We start from the raw sequence: 20954 nt of genomic DNA, 5'->3' as shown, positions 1-20954 counted from the left end.
TGTTTTACTCATCATCTTCCTTTCACATCCTGGTTATTCTGAGCACTCAGCGCTCCTCCGGTAAATGGGGACGTGTGAAAGAGGAGCTCAGCAGGAGCTGCTGGGGCCGGGAGCCCACGGGTGGCATCCAGCACAGCCACAGCACCCGGCCCTCAGCGCTCTGCATCCTGCAGCTCTGCAGCTCCCACACACCTCTCCTTCTGGGCTTTAATAGAGAGTGCACGAAGGATCCTCTCCTCAGCAACATTAATAGAGAGATCGTCTCTCCCTGTAAACAAACCCCTTGTCCCTCTCCAGCCCTTGCACTCAACCCTTCCTCTGAGCGAGGTGTTTTTCCATTCTCTTTCAGCTTTCCAGGCTGAAACACAATCTCAGGGAGGCTGCCTTTATCTCCCCAGTCCTTGACTGCCTTTCCTCAATCTGCAAGCACCTCGTTAATTTTAGTGCACGGCTTTGCAGCCCCAGTTGCTAGGCAGCAGATGTATATAAGCAATCGGGAAAGAAGAAGGAGCTGTTCCAAACTTTGAATATGGAGCAATATATTTTGCCGAGTTGATTTTCTCCCCCTATTTTTTCTTCTATTTTGTGGCCTGCTCCGTCGGTGCAGGGGCAGCTCAGGACGTGACGCAGCGCGGCTATTTTTGGGTGCACGTTCTCTGATTGAGCTCAGGCCGGGCGTCTGTGAGGGGAAGGTGAGCGGGGGACCCCGTTTGATGGAGCTGCTCATTTGAAACCGCTGCCTGAGCGCAGGTCTCTGCCCTGGGGATTTCTCTCTGAAGCTAACAATGGCTCCTCTCTGTCAGACACAAAGCTCCTCTCACGAGGGACTCCCTGACAACGTTATCTCCAAAGCGTGTTCTTCCATTGGCGATCCTCCCGGCCTTCTCTTGCCTCGTCCTCACTCCCAGCTCTGCCCCTTTCCCTGCCTTGTGCCCTAATTGCTCCCTGGTGCCCCGGGGCCACCCCAGCCCCATGCTCACCCTGCACGGTGTTGCGGTGCTCTTGCTGCGGTGGCAGAACCCGCAGAAAGCAGGACTTGGACTTCAACCAAAGGACTGAAGCCCGTTTTCCCCATGTGCAGACTTCTGAATGGTGTTTTTGTTACATCCCGTATCTTTTGCACCCCTATCGATTTCACTGGGATTGTCTTTGTGAAGGAAAAATGTTTCTGTGGTTTCTTCTGATGGCTTTTCCTCCTCCTCCTCTCTTACAGTCAAAGACTTTAAATTAAGTGTCCGTGGCTAGCAAGACCCCATGTCCCGTTCAGCCCCCTGAACTGATCAGAGAATCGTAGAAAACTCCAAGGACTCAGCCTTTCTTTAACTCTTCATCCCACACCAGCTGGGAGCAGGGCGAGTTCCCCTTCTGTGGGTGGCAGTCTGGAGCACTGCCCCAAGGAGCAGGGAGGGCGAGCAGTGAGCGTGCCCAGGGCCTCACATCCCACCCCATGCTGATGAGCAAAGGGCCACGAGTGCTGCTGCTTCTCCAGTGGGCCGGGAGGCACCGAGTCGTGGTGCTGAGAAGAGGTGCTGGAGGATTTCACCTGGCTGTGAGAGGGCTGATGTTGTGTTAATCAAACATTCATTAGAAGCCTCCGCTGCTGCCTAATGATGGCATAATAAATAAAGATCCCATTATGCAGCTGCAAAAAGAAAAGAAGAAATCGTGTTTTCGATAATTAGCTGGTGTTTCATTAGCGCAATTATCACTTCGGAGCTGCATCAAGCTCTCGGTCTGAAACACTTAATTTAAAGGTAAGGCTGGCCTCGTCGGGGCTGCTCCCTCCATCGTGGCCGCACGCCGCCCTTCTCCATCCGCCTTTCTCTGTCTCCTCCCTGCCTCTCCTCGTGTTGTTTTTGGTTGTTTTTGGTTTTTTTTTTACTTCCCTCTCATTTCTGCTGTCGAAACTGTGAAAATTGAACCCTCCTTCCCCTTCCTCCCCCTTCCCTGCCCTGTTTCTCCTTCAGGAGATCTCCAAGCGGGAAGATGCCGGGGGGCAGCTGAGCTGTATTCAGCTGCCGGGCGACTGGGCGGCGGTACGTACGGCCACGCATGAGCCTCCCACACCCCCATGGCTGTGTTCCTCGTGGTGCCTGGTCACACACCGTGCTGCCGTCCTCATCGTCGTTGCTGTCGTGCTGTCGGGGTTGTTGGGATATCATTCTTTTCCTTTCGTTGTCCTCGCTGTTGAGTCAGCCTCAGTTTTAAGTTCCTTCCTTCTCTGGGGGAGCTGGAGGAATGAAGGTGGGTGCTCTGGAGAGCAGGGTGGCTCCAGGCTCAGCTCTCTGTGCAGCCTTGCAGTGAGGTGAGCTCATCCATGGGGCTTGCAGCAGATGGGACCGTAGCATTGTGCTCACACCCATGCTGGTCAGGCAGTGCTGCTGGTCCTCAGGCACTTCTGCTCTCTGCATCCCACATGGGGCACTGAAGGGACCTGGAATCAAGTTGGAACATGCGAGAACCCCATGCTCTGTAGGGTGAGGTCAGTCAGAGACACCTGAGCATCCAGGGTTGGGATGTGGGGTTGGGATGTGCAGGGGGCTGAGGACGCTGCACATCCCACAAGTGCAGCACACTCCGAGCCTTGCTCAGGTGCCGGCTGCGTGTTTCTCTTCACCACTGCCTTCCCCTTCTGCCCTCTCCGAGAAGTCTGGCTCTTCCTTTCAGCACAAAATCCTTTCCTGCCATATCTGAATGCATCCTGTCATCTTGGGTACACGCTGGCAGAGCTGCTGTGCCCTGGGGTCCCTCTGGACATGCCCTTCTTTCCCAGAAAGATTGTAACTCCCTCTTCTCTCACAACCCCTTTTCTATCCAGAAAGGCAAGCTGGGAGTGCAGGAGCAGGTAATGGGCAGCGCGCTGGGGCTGGCACTCACTGCTTGCAGGAGATGCTTCTGCTCCCAGATGTGGGGTTTGGTGCTGGGGGAGTCCCCGTGCAGCTCAGCTTTCCCATCTCTGCACATGCTGTGCACCCTCACACTTTCCTCTGGGCTGTTGCAGAGCACTCCAGAAATGCAGCCCTGCATTGCTGTGCTTTCCTGCAGGCTGGGACCCCGGTGGGTTTTCCCACTTCCTGGCACCCGAGCACCAAACCTCCATGGGGCACCGGGGACAGCTTGGCCTTGCTGGGGTTCTGGGCTCCTGGTTCCTTCCAGCTAAGGGAGACTTTGCTTGGCTTCCACCCCAGCACCCTCCCCCCTTCCCTCCCCTCCTCTCCTCCCTCCTGATGTGCATCATGCTGGGGTTTGGTGCCGTTTGCCAGAAAAACATTTTTAGCCCCAAATCCTCCCCTGGTGGACTGGCATGGTTCTGGCGAGCACCTTTTCCTGCCGGATGGACGCTCACTATACCACACCCTAAGCACCTTTCTGCAGAGCCAATGGACAGAAGCGTGCAGGGAAGTCCCTCAGCAGGTGCGCGCCGCGAGGTGGAGCGAGCACACTGTGAGCCGTGGTAAACCTCAGCCCTTCTCCAGGGGCTGAGCCTGGGTTCTCGGCAGCTCTCAGGATTCAAAATTCATCTCAATCCTCCAAACCTATGTTGTGTTGCAGCTGGACCTGCTGGCCACCCAGGGGCAGACATTGGATCCTCTCTGCACAGCTGGGGCTTCCATAAAATGTGTGTCCATGGCTGCATTGCAAAGTCAGCATCCTGAGTCCTTGGTGGCTTCTTTACCATCACCAGGAAGCCACGGGATCGCCCACACCTGGGGAGTTTCAAGCCATGGTGTATAAATTGAGAGAGATGAGTAGGGTCAACTTTTGTCCAGATGTTGCTCATCCTTCCCTGACATCGGTGTGTGATTCTCACAGCACAAAAACAGAAGCAGTGCATTTTTTACTTTTTATTTCCCTGATCCCGTTCTGGGGCTGCTTTTGGAATCAGAGGCAGCCAGTCTTCCTGGTAGGAGGTTAATTAGTCTGTGGTATAAATATGTGCATGCCTCATTTTGTGAAAGGTGGTGTTGCATCGTGGTACACAGCTCGGTGGATCTGTAGGTGTGGTGTTGGCAATGCGGTCCCGTGTGTTTGAGGGGTGTTTGTGCGGGCAGCCCCTCACCCCCCGGCTGAAGCTCTGTTTGCTGCAGGGGGATGCATCCAAATCCGACTCAGAGGGCGAGCTCTTCCTCCGCAGCCTGGAAGAGGAGGGTGGACTGAAGAAAAACTTGTCAAACCCAGTCTGTGAGTACGGCCCCGGGACACCTGCCCTGCTGCACAACCCCCTCCGCTGTGAAAACAGCATATCCTGGATGGGAAAAACCTCCTGGGGACAATGCCTTCATCTCAGCTGTGGCACGCTCTGTCCAGCTGGAAGACTGTGCTGCAGAGCTGGGAGCGTAAGCTGCAGGCAAAGGAAATGTGATGGCATTCAGATCTGAAATCCATTCTATTGGACTGTCCTCACAGGGGCACAAGTAGAGGAGCCCCGAGAATGTGGGAAAGAGGAGGAGGGAGAGCAGGTAGGGAGCCCAGTGCAGGTAGGGAGCCCAGTGCAGCCAGGGTCTGCAGAGGAAGAGCAGATGGGTGCTGGTGGAAGGTTAGGGGTCACACATAAGGGATCTGCTCTCTTTGTTGGTACCCAATCCCATTCTCAACATCCTGCTTTTCCCCGCCGTGCTGTCGGAAAACTCTCAACCCCCAGATGGCTCTTAGTCCCCTTCCAGCTGATGTTCGGAGGAGAAACATGCACTATGCAGCAGCTCTGCCCACCCAAGGGCAGGCTGTGTGCATGCCCACAGCAGCGGGACCCTAAAACCTGCCTTGTGTCTTCCAGTGGTGGCCCTGAGCGAGCACCCAGAGCTGAAGAAAAGCCTCACCCCACCGCTCATCATCCACACTGCAGCCACGCCGATGCCCATGCCCAAGAGCGCCGTGTTTGGGGATGCAGCGCAAGGCTATGAGTCGCGCCGGGCCAGTGGCGTCTCCATGGACCCAGCTGCCTACGAGCTCAAATCCCCGGTAAGGGCATCCTGTGCTTCCTGCGGTCGCCCAGCGAACATTCGTGGGGCGCACGTGGCGGCTCTGAGCGGCGTCCGTCCGCCTTCCCACGCCACGAGAACGGCCTGGCAGGGGCGGGCGGCACGGGCTGACGCCATCCCTGTCCCGCAGCCCAGCGCCCGCAGCTCCCCGCACAGCCCCTGGAGCGCCGGCAGCAGCTGGCCCAGCCGCCGCTCCAGCTGGAACAGCATCGGCCGGGCGCCCAGCCTCAAGCGGCGCGGCCAGAGCGGAGAGCGCAGGTCCCTGCTGTCCGGGGAGGGCAAGGAGAGCTCAGAAGATGGGGAGAGCTCGGATGAGGAGCATTCCAGCCGGGCCGGCAGCGTTAACGGCTCCTTACATCATCGCATGGAGTCGCTGGAAGCAAAGGGCTCCTTTGACCTCCAGGACACCCTGCAGGTGCCTTCGCTGTATCGGACCGGCAGCGTGCACAGCAGTCGCACCTCTGCCTCCGAGCACCAGGACTGCAATGGGAAAACCTCTCCCGGCCTACTGGTCCATCAGCTCCACCTGGACGACCCTCGGCCAGACTGCGACGATGCTGATGATGAAGGCAACATGGTAAGGAAGTGCTAAACGCTTGGTCTGGGCTTTTGTTGCTCATCCAAGTGCCATCTGTAGCTCTTGGAAGTATGCTGGTGGGCACAACGTCACAGCCAAGGCAGGGTCTGAACGTCACCGCTGCCGCAGCTGGGGGTCACCTGGAGCAGTCTGGGCGGCGGTGTGACGTTAGATGGCTCAGTGCCGTGTCAGAGCATTCCGGATGGACACATCAGGCTCCAGACAAACGCGTGGGGCCGTGGCTGTCTTGGCCACCATCTCTGGAGGCGGTGGAAGTGCGTGGCTAAGGACGTGGTTTTGTGGCGGTATGTCAGGCTGGTGGTTGAACTTGGTGATCTTGAGGGTTCTGTGATTTTACTCTATGATTGCACAAATCTGTTTTTTCCTTTCTTAATTTTTAATAAGTAAACATCCCTGCTCACCAGCCAGCGTTTGGGTTTCGGCTGCCATCCATAGGAACAGACAATCTCTGTTGACATCAACAGGCAGTGCAAAGGCAAGGTTTGGCCCACAAGTTCTCTGGAGGCATTAGTCCTGCAGAGATGGTGATAATTTCCAAGGCTTTGCATTAATTTCAATATGAAGAGGCATTAGTCCATGAGTGTCTCTCTTTCACAGGCCTGAAAAGTGCTATTTAGGAAATGTTAGCTAAAAGCATGGCAGCAGGAGAAGAAAAATCAGCTGTAATTTTGAGCTGATTAGAGCATCATCTCCAGCTTTGCATATTCTCTGCATCTGCACTTTCGAATCGTTGCACGTAACTTGCCATGTGCTGCCACTGCTCAAATGGTGTAGATGCCCCTAGACTGGGGAGGCAGGGAAGACGGGGCAGTGTGGCTGGAGTCTCAGGACAGGCTCATTTAGGGGCATTTTCAGTTCTTGAAGGTTCTCTCCTTGTTCTGTGGATTGAAAGATGCAGTGGTCGGATGGGATGTTTGATGGGTTGCTGACGGGTTTTGGGTACAGCCGCGTGATGGGAACCGGGGCAGTAATGAGGGCCGTAGCTTTTGGGCATGATTTTACTGTGTTTCACTGAGTTTGTTGAATGAAAATGGGATTTGGAGCATGTGAAAGAATGCGAAAGGCAGCGGTGACTCCAGAGAGCAACCAGGAGGAGAAAGAGAGCTTGTGCTGGCAGAATAGAGTCGCTCAGCCGTAAATCGCCTTTAAAACAAGCCATTATCCCATTACATCTCCAGCATGGATCCTCAGCCTGGGATTTTTACTGATTGTCTTAACCCGGTTTTTAACCTCCATAAAGCAAATTGAATTTTTAAGAATAGGAGTGGTAATTATTTTTGGAAAAAACACTATTACAAGTGATCAAGGGACCGCACTCCTCACGGCTGGCTGAGGATGGCAACGTGTGCTGATTTCTGGGCTCGCAGGCCCTGCGGGTCTCTTCCTTTCCGCGGCGGCTCTCTGGCAGCGGGCAGCTCGAGGTGGGACACGTCCCTCCTGCCCCCAGCCACAGCTCCCAGTGCTCTGCTCAATCAGATGCGTGTTTTTCATCTTTATTACGGCGGCTGTGTTCAGTGGAAACCAAATGTCTTCTTTCCGTGTGCTGAGCTCTGGCCAAGCAGGGTTAGACCAAAGCTCCTTGGATTTTCTTGCGTGGAGCTCAAACGCATGGGGAAAGGACAGGCAAGGCAGGGTTACAGAGCACGCCCTGCGCCGGTGTGTCTGCTGGGCTGTCCTCAGCTGGCAGCTGCCCTTCTCTGTGCCCCGAGATGTGAACTCCCTGCAAATCACTGCAGCAGATGGGTCAGAAGATATTGCTTAGATTGGAGAAACGGCTCTCCAGCTTGAGGAGCTTTCCTTTATGATTTACCCCTGACATTTTGGGGTTTTCTTAGCCCTTGTTTGAGCCTCGGCAGAGTCAGGAAAAAAATGTCATTATTTGGTTAAATTGAAAAAAATAAATTAGAACTCCCTTACCAACGGAAGAAGAAAGGAACTCAACTGTTATTCAGATCAAAGCAATCCTAAATATGCCCTTCTGCAACAAAGAACAAGCTCTCCTTGCTGGACGGTTTTGATTGCTCTCACACAGAAATAAAGGCAGTGCGAAGGCTGCCTTTGGATCTCCCAGTCTCCTGTTATATCAGTGCTGCTCCTCCTCACAGAGGTTATCCGGAATTTGCACTGCTCAGAATCAGGCCCTGCCTGCTCTTCTCCCCTGAAGTGCGAAATCAGGGCAACAAAATCTGTTCTGCGTGGAACGAATGTAGGCAGGGAGGTCAGCCGTGCAAATCCACCCAGGCACAGATCTGTGCCTCACTGAGCTGAGATCCGCTGCCTGGTGGGTTTGCATGGAGGACCCGGGCTGTGGGTCTGTGCTGGGGGATCTGCTGACCTGGGCCGTGTTACCACTCCCTGCTTGTGCCAGTTGCAAAACTTCTGTACTCTGGAAAGGGAAGAAAAACCCAAATGCTGAGTGCTCAGCGTGGGATTGAGGAGAATACCCGACGTGTCCCCTCCTCCCAGGGGCAAAATCCCCATGGCACTCGCAGCTCTGATGCTCTCTGCCTATTGCACTTTTTCCTGGGCCGTTCTGCTGCTCCCCCAGACCACCCCAGCCTGCCCCTGCTGCACAGTTAAAACAAAATAATCCTGGGTCCCGAGCGCCTCTGTGCAGCTTCGAGCTTGCCTGGAGGTCTGTTGCTGCTCATAAAGTGTTTTTCAGCAGTTCCCCCCTATCCTTATAATAAATCTTTTATAAATCTAACCCTCTCCCTTACTCCAAGGAGTGCATCAGTCATCCTTTAATGCCAGCTGCCTTTCATCCTGCCCTCAGAACTACATTAATATCTGGAAGTTCTAAAAAAAGAAGCTATTTATCAGCAGCTCTCCTTAGCGGGGGCCGGGGGGGAACTGTGCTATGGGGCAAAGGCAGCCAACATCTCTGCATCCCGCTGTGCAGAGGGGGGGCAGCCAGTGGCAGCCACTGGGGCTTTGGTGAAGCCACCAGCAGGCAAATTAAAGAGCAGTTTCTTCTCCCCGACCCCCCCCCCCCCCCGCTTGGTCTTTATTCATCTTGTCCAGGTGTGTTTTATGGACAAATAGATATGATTTAAATAACATAATTGATATATGGCTGGGAGCATAATGAAGGCTTGAGCAGCAATCAGGCTGATTGTGCGCCGTGGATGTGAGTCTGGACCTTGCAGAGGAAGCGTTTGAAGGGACTTGGGCTGGAAGCGCTCGCTTTTCATTTTGCAAACATCTTGCGTTTGGCACAGATTATCAAACCGTGCCCTTCCACCCGTGGAAATGTGGAGTCATTCCTTTGCTTTAGATTCCCGTGGCTGTTCTCTGGGACAGCTCTTGGCCCTGCTCAGAGCGGCGCTGTGCTGCCCTCGTGCTGACACGCCGAGTGGGGCTGCGATGGAAGATCGCTTTCTGCCTTTGTTATCTGACTGAGCCCATGAACTGTGAGCTGCAACAATTAGACAAACCCCAAAATATCTCTGGCATTAGAATTGGACAAAAGGAATAGAAAGAAGCATTCTGTGCTGCTGACGCATTACCATTCACTACAAATCCCCATGATAAATACCAGAACTGCTTTGAATACTGGATACTCCTGGAAAGCTTCCAGTTTGCAAAATGAACCGGACGGAGCCCGGCGATGCTCTGTGTCCTGGGGCAGCAATCCCTGCTCTGCCTGCGACTTCGAGCACACATCAGAGTTGATCCATTTATTTCCTTTTGTTACATCTATGGATAATTCAGCAGAGCGGGCTGCCTGGAGGGACAGCACAGCCCCAGGATGCGTGCTCTGTTAAAGATAGTTCAGAGTAAGGGGAGCTCATAAGGGGAGCTCATGCCTCCTTGTCTGGAGCTGGAAAAAGAATGTACAAACAGCCCTAGTGTGGCCAGAACCCACTGGTGCGCCGTGCTTGGGGTGTCTGGCATGGAAAGGGAGGGAATGATGAAGAGCTGAAGGAAGGTGGTAGGAAAATCCAGCTGGTTTTTCCTCAGACCTCTCCTTTTCTGTTCACAAGGTTGTTTTCATTCCAGGAAGAGTTCATGTTGTCACCAAGTGCTTTCATTAAGGTAGGCACTACACTAGCAATTACCCATCGCTAATGAGACCCCTGGCTGAGTGCATACAGTAGCAGAAAGCATTGCCTCCATTCCACTCAATTACCCTAACAAATCCCATTTTTAAGTCCAGAGGACCTCAGGTTGCTAACAATTTGACTCCAAGCGAGGACAGAATCCCCCCTTCCCCATTTCCAAGATGAAGCACATGCAGTGCCAGAGCCCTGCTCCTTGGGCATCATGTGTGGGAGTGGGGAAATAGGGGTAGTGAATGAGCAAGAACTCACTTTAATTTGTCTGTGAACACGAAGCGCTGCAGTGACGTTGCATCACTGCTCTGTGGGTTCACCTCCTGGCCTCCCTTTGGACACCCAAGGTGAGAAGACCTGATCCTGAGGCTGCTGCAGCCAGGACCAGGTGTTCCCTCGGCACTGGATTTTCTTGTCTTCACTTGATCTGTTGGCCAAAGCATTACAGTCTGCCCTCCTGCCCTTAAACAACCTCGCCAATGGTCTCAAATATGTGTGGCTGAGGATGCACTGTGGTTTCAAGGAGGAATTAATTCAGGGGAGTTGGATCACCGGCGCTCAGCCAGGAGGTCAGACAGGCCACGATGTTCCCTTCTGCCTTCGTAATCCATGGCCTGATCTGGTCATGCTGAATGAGAGGCAGATGCTTGCCATTGTGTTCCTGCACTGAAATGCAGCTTCCAAATGGTTTCTTTGGCTTTCCAGTGGTGTGCAGACATAGGGCTTGGCCCAGCAGGCAACAGGAACACCTCAGAAGATTCAGGTAAGCACCTGCTGAGAAGCCAGTGGGTCTGTGGCTGAGCTGAGCAGGTTGTGGGTCCTCTTGGATGAGGGTTTTACTTGTCATCTCCATCCCTTTAGGTTGTCACATGCTGGATGCACTGTGCACAGCAGGCAGGAAGATGTGACCGCAGGGGTTCATGGCACCAGCACAGCCCTAACCCTACAGGTCCTTTAGGGGAAGGCTGTTTTCCTTTGGTTTTACTGAGTACCTGGGGATATTTGTTTAGTTAAAAATTTCCCTGAGTCCTTTGCCTGGGAGATCTGGGGGCGTCAACTCTTCTCTCTGCTTTTCCTCCTGGTACATCTTTGTTCTCCGTTTTCCTTCTAGAGCAAAAGGGACCGCATGAAGGCCTGGGTACGGGCACATCTCCCCACCTGCTGCAAGGAGAGGGAATCCTGGTCCATCTATGTCTTCGCTCCTCATTCCAGGTATGGCAGCCTGTGTGGTAGGGTGTGCAGGGCACCGATGCCTCAGAGAAATCTAACTTTGCACACAGTCAGTGCACGCTTAGAACGCAGCAAAGGATCCTCCTTGCCCTGCCAAATCCTCCTCTCAGTGCAGACTTCTCTGTCCTCCCCTTTCTCTCTCTCCTCACCCAGAGGACCTGAGCACTGCCCTTCCTAAAGCCCAGCCCTGGGCTCCAAGATCCCAAACCCACTCTCTGGACACTGCCCACATGTGATGAGAGTTTCCCGCGTTTGAGCTGAGGGGTCCTGGGCAGCGCTGGGGTTCATTCATACAGAGATTAGAGAGATTTTCAGAAACAGACTTAGGGGAATGTAATATGGTATTATAAATCCTGGGTCAGTGTACAACCATCTGTCACAATAAATAGCTTCTGTTCCTTTGGTCGTGTGCGCTCAGCCCTTACACTGGAGGTATTTAGAATCACAGAATGGTTGGGTTGGAGGGAACCTGGATCATTCAGCTCCAACCCCTCTGCCATGGGCAGGGTTGTTAACCACTAAATCAGGCACCAGACCAGATTGTCACAGACTCCGTCCAACCGTTTCTTCCTGTATATAAGCTAAAGCTGAACTCCACAGAGCAGGCAGGGCTCAGACCCACACCTGGATGCGTGTCTGAGCTGTGCAAGCAGCTGCTGTGCTTTGAGCAAGACTAAGTCCCCCATGGATGTTGCTGGGGCTGGAAATCTGTGGTTCTAATTTGAAATCGATCTTTGCAGCTTGAGTCCTTTCCTATTCATACCCAGATGTGCCTTCAGCATGGGGCTCTGCCAGGGAGGGGATTGCGGAACTGTGGCTCTTCTGCTCTGCAAACAGGGAGCTCAGTTCCCCGGCTGTGCTGGAGCTGTGCTGTTTCCACCAGCTGAGTGCTAACAGCCTGTCTGTGCGCTGTCTTCTTTTCTCATTTCTTCGCAGGTTCCGTCTGATGTGCAATAAAATCATCACGCACAAGATGTTTGATCACATCGTTTTGGTGATCATCTTCCTCAACTGCATCACCATCGCCATGGAACGACCCAAAATCGAGCCTCACAGCGCTGTGAGTTTGAGTTTAATGTTTTCCATGTTCTTTGTGGAGGCAGCATGTGTGGTTCAGTCCCTGCTGCCGTGCATGGGGGCTCAGGCTTTTCTTTTTGAAGTGCAGAGCTGCCAGTGTCCGTGCAGAGGTGGGTGTAGGGTAGGTACAGGGTGATGCTTCAGAGAAGGCTTCTCCCCTCCTCCTGCTCCACTTGCCGCTGCTGCTCCTGGCCCTCCTGGTTCACAGAACAGGAGCAGAGCTCGTGGCCTGCCACACGTCGAGGCCCCCCGTGCAATATCCCATTTCTGCAAGCATGATCAAGGCTTGAACACATGGCACAGGCACGACATCTGTCTCTGTTTCCTTCTCTGATCAACCTTCATTTCTTCCATCTGTTGTTCACGGGCACGTATGGATGGTGAGAAGGGAACAGGGGAAGCCATTCATTTTGTATTTTTCTCTCCCTTTTGTCTATGATCTTTGCTGTGACACAAGGAAAACTGCATTGACATGTGCACTGTAATCCCATTCCCCTGAACCATTCTGGTTTAATAGATTGTGTAGAGATTTTTCAAGCCAGACCCTCACAGCACCCACTTCCATCACTCAGAGGGGCAGAACCATCCGTTGCTCTTTTATTTTAGCATAGACTGTGGCTGAGATGCATGCTGGGCTCTTGCTGATGTATTCCAAGGACTGCTCATATCGCCATCGTATAGAATCGCGGTTTGTTGTCGTAGGCGTGTCAGGCTGTTCATTTCCATGGATCTTCAATGTTAGACCTCAAAACCGGAGTCTTGGCTGCTCTGTGCCTATTTTAAGCTTTGCTCATAGTCCTCTTTACTGAATTGGAGGTCCCTCCCCTAGATCCGTTTTTTCCCTTTGATTATCATGCAGCCACGATGCATCACCTCGCAGCTGTGAGACGAGAGCAGGGCTCCCTGCCAGCCAATGTGGCAGGAGGAAATCACCCCCTGCTCCCCAGATGGGACGCCCTGGAGATCCCTTAGGCTTCCTTGAGCGCCTTGCAGTGTCCCGTGAGACCTGCCAGCTCTGCCTCTGAGGCTCTTATGGGACTCCCTTCAGACCCCTCTTCTCTAGGCCAAAACAACCCAGCCACACTTCAAACGTCTTCTCTTCTAGACTCTTCATGATGTCTGCAGCCCTCCTTTGGGCACTCCATCCTAGCTGTGTACCTGTTTGTACTGTGGCACCCAGAGCTGCACACAGTGATGGTGGAGTGGCAGTGGTGTGGTGCAGAGCAGACAATTCCTTCCCTTGCCTGGCTGGTAACATAGAGCTTGGTGCAACCCAGCAGCACCAGCAGTATCAGTCTGTAGCCAAAATGAAACTGAAGTGTGGCATCCAGGGCTGGGAGCTGAATTTGAGCCATGGTGTGGGTGCAGCAGAGAGGAGCAGGGCTGCCAGGAGCAGTGCCCGTGCCCTGCTCACAGGGACAGACCTCTCATCTGGAAACCCAGAGTCAGTTTAGCTTCAGTTGGTTAAAATAATTGTCCTTTGCCTCTCTGAGCTGTGGATTTTCTAGCTGCTTCACACAAGGTCTCATTCCCTGCCCCAGTTTCAGCTGGCTTATCAGAACGGGATGCTGCTGCCAGCCAACACGCGCTCCCCATCTCAGAGTGCACGACATGGGCTGCAGAGATTATCCTCCAACACAGCCACATGCTCACCAGGGAGGGCTGTAATATCCTCGTCTCTCCCCCATTATATTGTTGTTTTATCTCCAGCACCACCAGCAGTTCCCTGCCCTTCCCCACGCACCGCCTGCCCTGCAGCACTCCTTTGTGTGCCCGGCAAAGACGGTTCCTATCGCAGCTCCTGCAATCACGCTGCAGGGCCAGGACCTCATTAATTATGGGCCCAGGATGGAAACAAACTGCTCTGTGGTTCCTGAGTCACTTTCAGTAAATCATGAGCTGGCAAGTGAGAGGGTTGCCAAGGTGTTTTGTCCTGTTTGAATTGCATCTCATTTTGTTCGAGAGATCTGCTTCTATTACAGGATGGCTCTGTAGGGAGCAGCAGAAATAAATCCCAAATTGTTATTAGCAGAACTGGGGCTGGTTCAATTGTATGCACACAGGCACGCTCACCACTTTCTTCCAACTTCCACCTTCTGCTGTCCATTTCTCAGTGCAGGCAATCAGAGATTGCTTAGGGATTAGGGAGAAGTGTAATTTATTTAATGATCATCATTAAAAGGAAAGGTTTCTGCTAACTACAGATAGGGAGCCAGGCCATGGTCTCATCTGTAATCACTAGCTGCTATTGCGGCACAGTGGCAGCGAGAACTGCACGGTCTGGTGGATAGTGCAGGGACTGGGAGATGAGATGAGGCTGTTGGGCTCCCTGCCCAGCTCCAGCCCATGGCTCTGGGCAGGAGAACGACCCTTTGGGGCAGCACTCAGCTGGCGGCAGCCTCCAGAGCTCTGTTGGCTTCAGTGGAGCCGGGACAGGTCCTGGCAGCCGCGCTGCAGCCTCCCCTGGGCCCTGCTGGCCTTGCAGCACAGCCACGCTGACACTGACTTCACGTAGTGGGAATTGGGAGCGTGGTGGTATTTGCTCTGTGCGTGATGTCTGCAGTGAGGGGCAGAGAGAGATTTGCCAAGTGGGTTCCAAGGGCAGCCGATGTCCCTGTGCCTGCTGGGGAGGCAGGTGGCAGTTTGGGGGCAGGTGGTGGCTTTGGGGTGAGGGGGGCTCTGAGGGCAGGGGGCCCGGTGCTGTCGCCGCTCCCCACACTGCTGACCCAGCCGCAGGCAGCACAGAACCACCGATGGCATTTGTCTAAAAGCGTCGTGTAAAGCGTTGTCTCTCCTTTCCTCTTCTGCAGGAACGGATCTTCCTAACGCTCTCAAACTACATCTTCACAGTGATCTTCCTGACTGAGATGACAGTTAAGGTAAATGAAGCCAGAGGGGAAGTGTGCCTGTATGATATTAGTGATGTTTTATTGCAGCGATGAGGGAGGTGAATGTTTTCATCTTCTGAACCATATCTGAATGCCCACCACAGCCTTACGCTGAGCGCATTTTACATCGGAACAATCTCACTGAAGTTGCTCTTGATTTACATCATTATGGGATGCTTCCATTCAGCAATCCTCCCCTATTCAGCAAAGCTCTCCAGCACGCGCTTAGCGTCAGCCATGCATGTAAGTCCCATTGTCTTCAACAACCCATTGTCCTCACAACCTAAGCAGCTCTGTGCCTTCCTGAGCAGGCAGAGACTGGAGCACAGCGAAACACTGTGCTGGGTTTGAGGCGGGAGGCTCACAAAACCCATTGCTGTAAATCTCTCTTGTGTAATTCATAACGATCTCGCAGAACAATTGCTCTCTGGAAAGCTTCTGGAGTTTCCATGTTTGCAAAGCTTGTAAATGGTTGCTTGGGTGAGCCACTCAGCACCTTTACTCCAGGAATCCATGGCAGTAAAACACCATCCACCTTCATACGCCGGAGCGGAAGTTGTTAGTGACACTTCTGTGCAGCGTGTCTTAGCTGCATTAAAAATACAGCAGCTGTAAGGGACAACGTGGGGTATATCTGCAGAGTTATTGTACAGTCCTTGAAATACAACACTTTGCTGATTTGTCTAATTAGGCTTCTATACTGGGAAGCAAATGGACTTGCAGACTCATATCTGTAAATAATGCATTCTCAGCAGGTTGCTAACAGGGAGAAAAGCATCAGATGCAAAAGTCGTAATTTGCTGCACCTTGTTGTCCGGGCAGGTGGTTGCACTGGGATTGTGTTTTGGGGAGAAAGCCTACCTGAAGAGCAGCTGGAACGTTCTGGATGGGGTGCTGGTTCTCATCTCTGTCATCGACATCCTCGTCTCGATGGTGTCAGACAGCGGCACGAAAATCCTGGGGATGCTGAGGGTGCTGAGGCTGCTGAGGACACTGCGGCCCTTAAGGTGAGCAGGGGGTGAAGGAGCAAGTGAAGCCCTTACAGAGCACGGGGGCTGTGCAGCAGTTGTGCAAGGGAAGGGACAGTGTTCTGCTGAGCCCTCAGCAGCTCCGGGCTCTTGCAGTGCTTTGGGAGCAGCCCCACGTGCAGCAGTGAGCTGATCGATGCCTCTTCTGCTCATTAAAACACACATCCCCTGCTATTTGTGTTCTCATTTGCTCTGTGCAAAGTGCAGCTTAACAGCTTCCCCCCCTTTCCTTCAGGCAGTCGATGGCTTTTGTAACACAGGAGGAAATTAGTAGCAGGTGGCAGATCATTTGTAAGGAAACAGGGACTGAACTGCTGCTTAACCTACAATGTGAGGAACCTTTTCCCCGCCATTCCCCACTAATTTGAAAATGTCCCTGGTGTGAAAGCAGCCCCATCCCTGGCAGCAGCACCCCCTGACCAGAACCACCCCTTCCTGCAGGTATGGCTCCTGTCCTGTACCCCAAGCTCAAAGGTTTTGCTCTGTGCTCAATGCAGCCCCTCTTTAATGCCTCTGTTGCTGCTCTGGTTATGCAGCAGCTTATTAACCTTCCTGCTCGAAGCACTTTTGTGTGCCTGTCACATCTTCCTTCATAAAAGGTTCACTTTGAGTCAAGATTTTCACTTTTGTGACAACAAAAAGGACCCTGCTTCTGACAGAAGATGTTGTTTTACTGCTCTGGTGTGAATAATAAGCCTAAATAACAATGGCCATGCCCGTGCTTAGGTGTCTTTCAAATATTCTCAGCAGCTGTGGAAGGGAAACTGTCGAAGTGGGCAATGTGCATGTTGTGACTGGTGAGTTCTAGGACACGAGCTGCTTTAATTGCTTGTGTCTGGACAGAGCTCACTGCGCTGTGGTTCATCTCTGGCCATAGGCTGGCTTCCTATCTGACTCAGATTCAGACCTTATTTTTCGTGTGCGAACCACAGCATTTCCACGTCAGCTGTTGTTTCTGGGGGGAGTTTCTGCCCTATTTTTGAATTGTAGGATCTGCTCTGCTTTTCTGATCTGGCTGATTTTTGACCCAAAATACAGAATAACCTGGATACCTCTGGGTAAAAGCAGGATCAGCTTCCCATCTCTGACTGCAGGATGCAGTCCTCTGCAGCCACTCAGGTCCGTGAGCAGTTTGCAGTCGTGGGGAACAGTCCATCGAGCAGCTGCGGGGCGGAGGAAGAGCTGCCATCTGGAGCATGTGCAGGGTTAGACCCTTCCTCTGCTATTCCATGCCTGCTGGCATTTGATATGTTTTCTCAAGAGAGCGTCTGAGTGTTTTCAGCCAACATACGGCTTCGTACTACAAAGGAAATGTAAAAAGACAGCAACAAGCCCTTTCTCTAAATATGTTCGCAATCAGTTCTATTCCCCTGTAATTAGATTTGTAGGAAATGAAAAAGCAGCCATCAAACCAGGGGCTTTTCAGTAAGTCGTAAATCTCAGCATGTGGAAACCCATCTGCCTCAGCGCCGCGCATCTGGGCTGCCCGCGTGGCTCTGCCCAGCCCTCCTGCCCTGCCGCTGCCCCTGGGGCTCCAGGACCTCCCCCCCCGCCCCGGTCTGCAGCCGGACTGATGTGGGATGGCAGACAGCACTTTGTGCTCCCCGTGTTGAGATGGAGACCCTTCTGGAGACCGGACCGTGGCTTTTGCTTTCCTGGAAAGTAACCTCAGCACCGCTGAAGGGACCTGGCTGCCCTCTGTGCTTTCTTCGCATGGGCAGCAAGGAGGACACCGCCAAGAGGAGTCACTGAGCTCAAAGGCAGGGACAGCCCTCGTCACCTTGGCTTTGGCTTTTCTGTTCGCTAATTGGAAGGAGTTCTTGCAAAAAGACCTGCCTTACTTTGTCTCATTCTCTCCTGTGAAAACAGCCCTGCTGCTTTATGCAACACTCAAAGCCACGCGTGCTTTTGCCATTGGCACAGACATAATGCCATGAGTGCCAGTCATGGGCTTTTGATTGCATGATTGATTATAGGCGCCCAGACTGAATCCATGAGCATTCCAGCCCAGTTTTATGACCAAAATTCCAAAAATATATTCACAAAGGAGTGACATTCAAAGATGTTTCCATGACCCTCTGATGTTTCAGCCAGTAGAGAGATTGCTTATACAATAACATTCCTTCCTAATGCGTTCAACCTGCTCTTGTTGGGATCAAGTGTTGTAGCTTAAGATATAAGAGAAATCAAGACTGAGACTGTATTTAGAATTAATCAGGTTGGACTTCAGTGCTGTTTTACTGCCTACAGAGCCTGGGCTTTGGCTTTCAAAGCAGATGGATGAATTATTCACTCTTCATACCATCGCGGTATCAAATAGTCATTTCATAGACTCTATCGCGTCATCTATCACCTCTGCTATTCCACTTTTTTTTTAATCTGTGGAGGAAGGTCTCCATTAACGTTGATCTGCTATTTCATCTAAGTGCTCCTTCTCCATCTGAGTGCTCCGTTCAGGCTAGCAGGCTTGCAGGCAGCAAATGCGATCCAGCTGGGTGAGGAGGGCAGTGGTTTCGGAGTGTGTCACAGGGGATAACAGCACTGTGAGTGCTGAGCCCGGCAGATCCGGGAGGAATGTGAAGGATTTGCATTTCTTCACACTGAACGAAAAATGGTCTCACTTCAGCTTCCCCATTTTTCATATGCTTAATGCAGACTGAAATTGTCCTGCACGCCACTCTGGTGACTGGCATGAGTGGAGGGCTCCAAATCAGCCGCATCCTTCAGAAATAAATCGCAGGAGTGGTGGGTCAGATAATACCGGTCTGTGAGCCTGATATCAGCAGGATCTCAGGCAATATTGATGAGGTGCAGGGACGCTGCGTGTTGACATATTGGAGCTGACACTAATAATCTGGCAAGGCTGAGAATTTCACTGGCACTTCTTTGAGAGTTTCAGACTCTCCGGAGAGCCGGCAGGAGGCTGCGTGGACGTTGGATCAGACCGTCGTTTTGAGGCTGCTCCAAGGTCTGAAGGTTTTCATTAGTAAGAACTATTATTTTTCAGAATCTTTTCAAAGCCTTCTCTCCCTGTAGGGCTGGAAACAGCACTGGCACGGAGCTGGGATGGTGGCAGCTTTTACCCTCCTGCATTCTTGTTTGAGGAATTCCCCGGCTGATCAGAACTCTGAGAGCAGCCAGACGCTGCAGCTTCTCAGCCCTTTATTCTCAGTACACGCGACTTTGCTGAGCAACCTCCTCCTTCTCTGCTGGATACCAAACAGCCTCACACAAGGGAAATCACTTTATTATTTCTAGAATAGGTTTTCTTAATAACTGTTGGAGAAAATTATCACCTTTAGACTCTGGAGACTGAATTTTGCCCATTCCCCCCAGAATTTAAGGATGTTCCAGTAGTTAGACCAAAGGGCTTCAAGTTAGAAGACCTGATATCCATCCTTGCGAAGCTATGGGCAAAAGACCTCAGCCAAGATCCCAGTGTGCCCAATGTCTCTTGCAGTCACTGGAAGCAAGCTGCCTGCAGACCTCTCAGAGCACAACCAGTGCTTCTCCTATGCCTCAGTTTCCCATCTGTAGTACTGCAGCTGTAACATTTCACTCAGGACAGCATAAGGGTAACGTGTGAGGGATGCCAAACATCTTCAGAACATCTGAGGATCCAGAAGAGAGATTCAGTCTCGAGCTGCCTGCACAAGGGGCACAGCATCCCCTGGGGCATCTCGGCCCCTCCTGCTCCCTGAGCCCCCAGGCCCTCCTCAGCCCCGGAGTACTGCAGGTCTGAGGTGCTGGAATTAAGGAGCCATAAGAGCTACCTGAGAGAGACACCCAGCGTGAGTAGCAGCAGCATCTGCCCCTTGTGCGTCGCTGGGAAGGGAGCAGATGAAAATACCACCATCTGTTTCTTTTTTAAAAAGATCATTGACGATTTACCCTTGACGTGTAAATATTTAACCAGGGAAAAAAAAAAAAGGAAATAATTTTTAGATTTTCGGGATACCGTTTAATGCCAACAGTCTCCGAAGGAGCCGTTCCCTGCCCTCCCTCTGCTCAGGCTGTGGGGCAGGACGGGGCTCGCAGGCTTGGCCGCGGTCCCCAGCACCCCACGGCCGGGCCGCGCACGTCGGGCACCAGGATGTGTCCGTGGGGACCTCTGCTGGGAGCACCGGGGACCAGAGAGGGGGGGGAGAGGGGAAGGAACTGGATTCTGTCCAGGCGACAGAGCTGCAAGCTGTGCTCCAGGCGGTGCAGCTGCATTTGGGGCCAAACGGCAGAGGCGGTGAGAAGACTCGATGGCAAAAGAGAGAAGCAGGCAGCAACAAGCGGGCGGGGAAGTTTTCGTGGCCCCCGTCAGCACCAAGCACCGGGAGCAGCCCCCGGCTCCCTCCTTCCCTCTCCTGCTGCAGCAGCTATTTCTGCTTTGGGAAAGCACAGCTCAGAATCACAGAATCATCAAATCTCCGGAGTTGGAGGCTTCTGTGGCAGAGTACAGAGCCAGCAAAACGCTGAGCTTCGGCTGGCAGCAGGAGAGAGGCACGCAGCCCCATCAGATGCCTTTATCAGAGCTCCAGCTCTGCACCTCCGTGGCCGTGAGCCTGAACACCTCGTTCATCTTCCCAGCGTGGAGAGATGCGCCTAAGCCAACGCGCATCAGCCTTGTTCTTTCATCAAAGTGTGGCCTTTGAGAGTGAAGTACAGTTTCTCCTCTTTTATATAGATATTCTACCGTGCTTCTGTTGTGATGTGCTCATTATTCTTCCCCACCTTCCCATGCAGCCTCGAATGTTATGCAGTACCTGGCAGAGTGCAGCTGCAGAAAGGTCGGGTGCCTGTGTTCCTGCTGGGGACGTTCCCCTGGACGCCAGCAATGGTTCCATTTGGTGGGTGCAAAGCTGACCCCTGGGGCACCGAGGGGCTCTGTGGGCACACACAGGTCCTGGCTGTGGGCACACCGGGTCTGCAGGCAGCTCTAAGAGCAGTTACTGCATTTCTCCAGCTATGGGGAAATGAGGAGTTTTGCCTGAAACTACACAGAAGAGCACTGTGGGAGGATTCTGCAGTCCTGGATGTGCTACAGACATACAGGTGTGTGCTTGTGCATGAAGCAGAGCAGGAGGCTGCATCCCAGGGAAGGTGGTCCA

At 52.7% G+C, this 20954-nt stretch overlaps 1 protein-coding gene across 11 annotated transcripts in view; it reads left to right on the top strand.

The window, feature by feature from the left end:
* CACNA1G (calcium voltage-gated channel subunit alpha1 G) overlaps positions 1-20954 on the top strand; it is a 107581-nt gene that overhangs the window by 50218 nt on the left and 36409 nt on the right. For 7 of the 11 annotated variants that reach the window (XM_052688063.1, XM_052688062.1, XM_052688059.1 and 4 more), the window contains exons 15-22: positions 1968-2036; positions 4089-4182; positions 4775-4959; positions 5110-5556; positions 10744-10844; positions 11799-11922; positions 14750-14818; positions 15650-15834. In XM_052688063.1, coding sequence (XP_052544023.1) covers positions 1968-2036; positions 4089-4182; positions 4775-4959; positions 5110-5556; positions 10744-10844; positions 11799-11922; positions 14750-14818; positions 15650-15834 — 1274 coding nt within the window. The remainder of the gene's footprint in view (positions 1-1967; positions 2037-4088; positions 4183-4774; positions 4960-5109; positions 5557-10743; positions 10845-11798; positions 11923-14749; positions 14819-15649; positions 15835-20954) is intronic. The other 4 variants (XM_052688064.1, XM_052688060.1, XM_052688061.1 and 1 more) reach the window with 1 other exon arrangement.

The sequence above is a fragment of the Tympanuchus pallidicinctus genome, unplaced genomic scaffold, assembly GCF_026119805.1.
Source record: "Tympanuchus pallidicinctus isolate F22 unplaced genomic scaffold, pur_lepc_1.0 scaffold23, whole genome shotgun sequence".
Lineage (NCBI taxonomy): Eukaryota > Metazoa > Chordata > Aves > Galliformes > Phasianidae > Tympanuchus > Tympanuchus pallidicinctus.
This window is presented reverse-complemented; position numbering and strand designations above follow the sequence as displayed.